We start from the raw sequence: 2096 nt of genomic DNA, 5'->3' as shown, positions 1-2096 counted from the left end.
GGTGGGTTTGAACATCTCCAGAGATGGAGACTCCACACCCTCTCTGGGCAGCCTGTCCCAGGGCTCCGGCACCCTCACAGGAAAGAAATTTTTCCTTAAGTTTGTCTGGAACTTTCGGTGTCCCAGTTTGTGCCCATTGCCCCTTGTCCTGTCACTGGGCACCACAATATTCACACTAGGCTCAGTTAAATTAAATCACTGCTCTTTGGTTTCATTAGCCAAAGATGATGGACCACTATTCCAACACAAACGGCACAGCCAGCCTCTGCTGCTCACTTTTTGAACTAACACCACAACAAGTCTTTAGAGAAAGCAGGTCACAGTCGTGGCAGGAGGATGCAGTTGTGCATCATCCTTTAATGATAAGGGGTGGACACACATACTCTGTGCACCTCACCCAATGCCAAAAACAGAAGAGACTTCAGCATTCTACTCAATAACTATTCAACAAACATTACCAGATGAGATAGATATATCGTCTCTCAGTACTTGAGGAAGAAATAAATGCACATTAATCACACAAGCACAGGACTGGGAAAGCTGACATAGAGGGAATACACAACTATGCATTAAGCTTCATCTTAACCACCTCCTCCTTCTGTAGAATCAAGCAGCATTTGTACAACTCGACTTAAAAGCCAACCTCCAAGGGACTAACTAACTGAAATACTTCAGAGAAGGGTTTGCTAAAAATCATTATTTCTTTACTACTATTTGAACATTTCAAAAGGTTACAATCATCAGCAAGAAATCACATGAATAATGCCAATTTAATAATAATTTAATAAATTTAATAAATCATTGCAACAATAATGCACATTTCAAAAATCCCTGGGGCGGTGAAGGACAAGAATGTAGTTCATTTTACACCCTCATCAGCAACCATGAGGGTGAAAACATGACAACTTCTCCATGCAGCAGAACCTACTTCCCCAGATAATCTTCCTCCAAACTTCTCTTTCTGAAAACATGGAGAAATCTACCTTTTTGGAGACTTTGAAAAAAAACAACAGCAATAGGCTAATTCTTTTAAGCCTCTGCATTAGGTTTCTTTGCCTTTAATTGATCATATTCTTACAGCCAACTACCTTCACATTTCGAACCTCAGTAGCCAGGATTTCCATTCGTTACTTATTAGTTGATTTTACAGTGAGTAATTAAAGAGTCATTTCATCATTTTACCAGTCAAATGGACTTGCTTTAGATGTCTGCACACAGGTCCCGTTGTATGAATTATAGAGAATTCAATAGGTAGGTGTAAAATTGTTTAAGCCCACAAAGCCAATGACTTATGACTCACTATAATTCAGTTTACAAAGGCACTGAACATTTGTATTTGCTACTTAACAATTATGCATTTAAGGATCTCTGCAATAAATAGTTAAAAGAAGAAAACTACTGAGGTGCAGGTGCCATGTTAACTTGTATAAAGACCAAATTAAGACAGACAAAAAAAACCACTCTGAGCATCAACTTTTCTTGAAAAAAACAACCATGCAATACCTGTTTTAGCTTCATATGAAAAGTTTCCGTGAAGGTTTTTCTGCTGAAGTACCAGAAGCGTTCGTTGGCAGGATACACACGCACAACTGTCTCCAGCAAAAACCTGACCGGCTCTACGACTTCAGTAACAACCATATCCACTGCCACGGTCATGAACACACGCTTATCTACAACACAAAAACACATCACATACTGAAAAATCAGCCAAAGTGCAAATTTCTCAAAGCAAATGGCAGAAGTAAATTGCCGCTCAAACTGAAAACACTTTCTATATAATTAATGAACCCATTTTATTTAGCTGAGCTCTACACCCTACACGCCTGCTGCTTAGAAAGAGAGTATGCATTAAACAGCATACCAAGTAAATCTGGCAACTTTCTAAAGCAAAGAAAATACATCTTTGTTTTAAAGACAGGAGTAAAACGTCATGCAAAGAAAACACCATGAAGATACATGACAGCTATCAGACAAAAGGAATGTGCATGGGATAAATTCACATTTTAAAGTTTAAACTTAATGCTGAGGGAATATATATATGTACATCCTAGAGTCTCCCTAGAGGCTCTTATTTTATCAGACCAAAGAGACAAGTG

The 2096-nt window shown here is 38.6% G+C and overlaps 1 protein-coding gene across 1 annotated transcript in view; it reads right to left on the bottom strand.

The window, feature by feature from the left end:
• Window positions 1-1670, bottom strand: part of LOC114819023 (rab GTPase-activating protein 1-like) — a gene marked incomplete at both ends in the record, with an annotated part of 24815 nt that extends 23145 nt beyond the window's left edge. The window contains 1 exon segment of the mRNA XM_029087204.1: window positions 1504-1670. Within this exon segment, the coding sequence (XP_028943037.1) occupies window positions 1504-1670 (167 nt within the window).
• Window positions 1671-2096: the final 426 nt, after the last annotated feature.

The sequence above is a fragment of the Antrostomus carolinensis genome, unplaced genomic scaffold (assembly GCF_000700745.2).
Source record: "Antrostomus carolinensis isolate BGI_N321 unplaced genomic scaffold, ASM70074v2 scaffold21451, whole genome shotgun sequence".
NCBI classification, from domain to species: Eukaryota; Metazoa; Chordata; class Aves; order Caprimulgiformes; family Caprimulgidae; genus Antrostomus; species Antrostomus carolinensis.
This window is presented reverse-complemented; position numbering and strand designations above follow the sequence as displayed.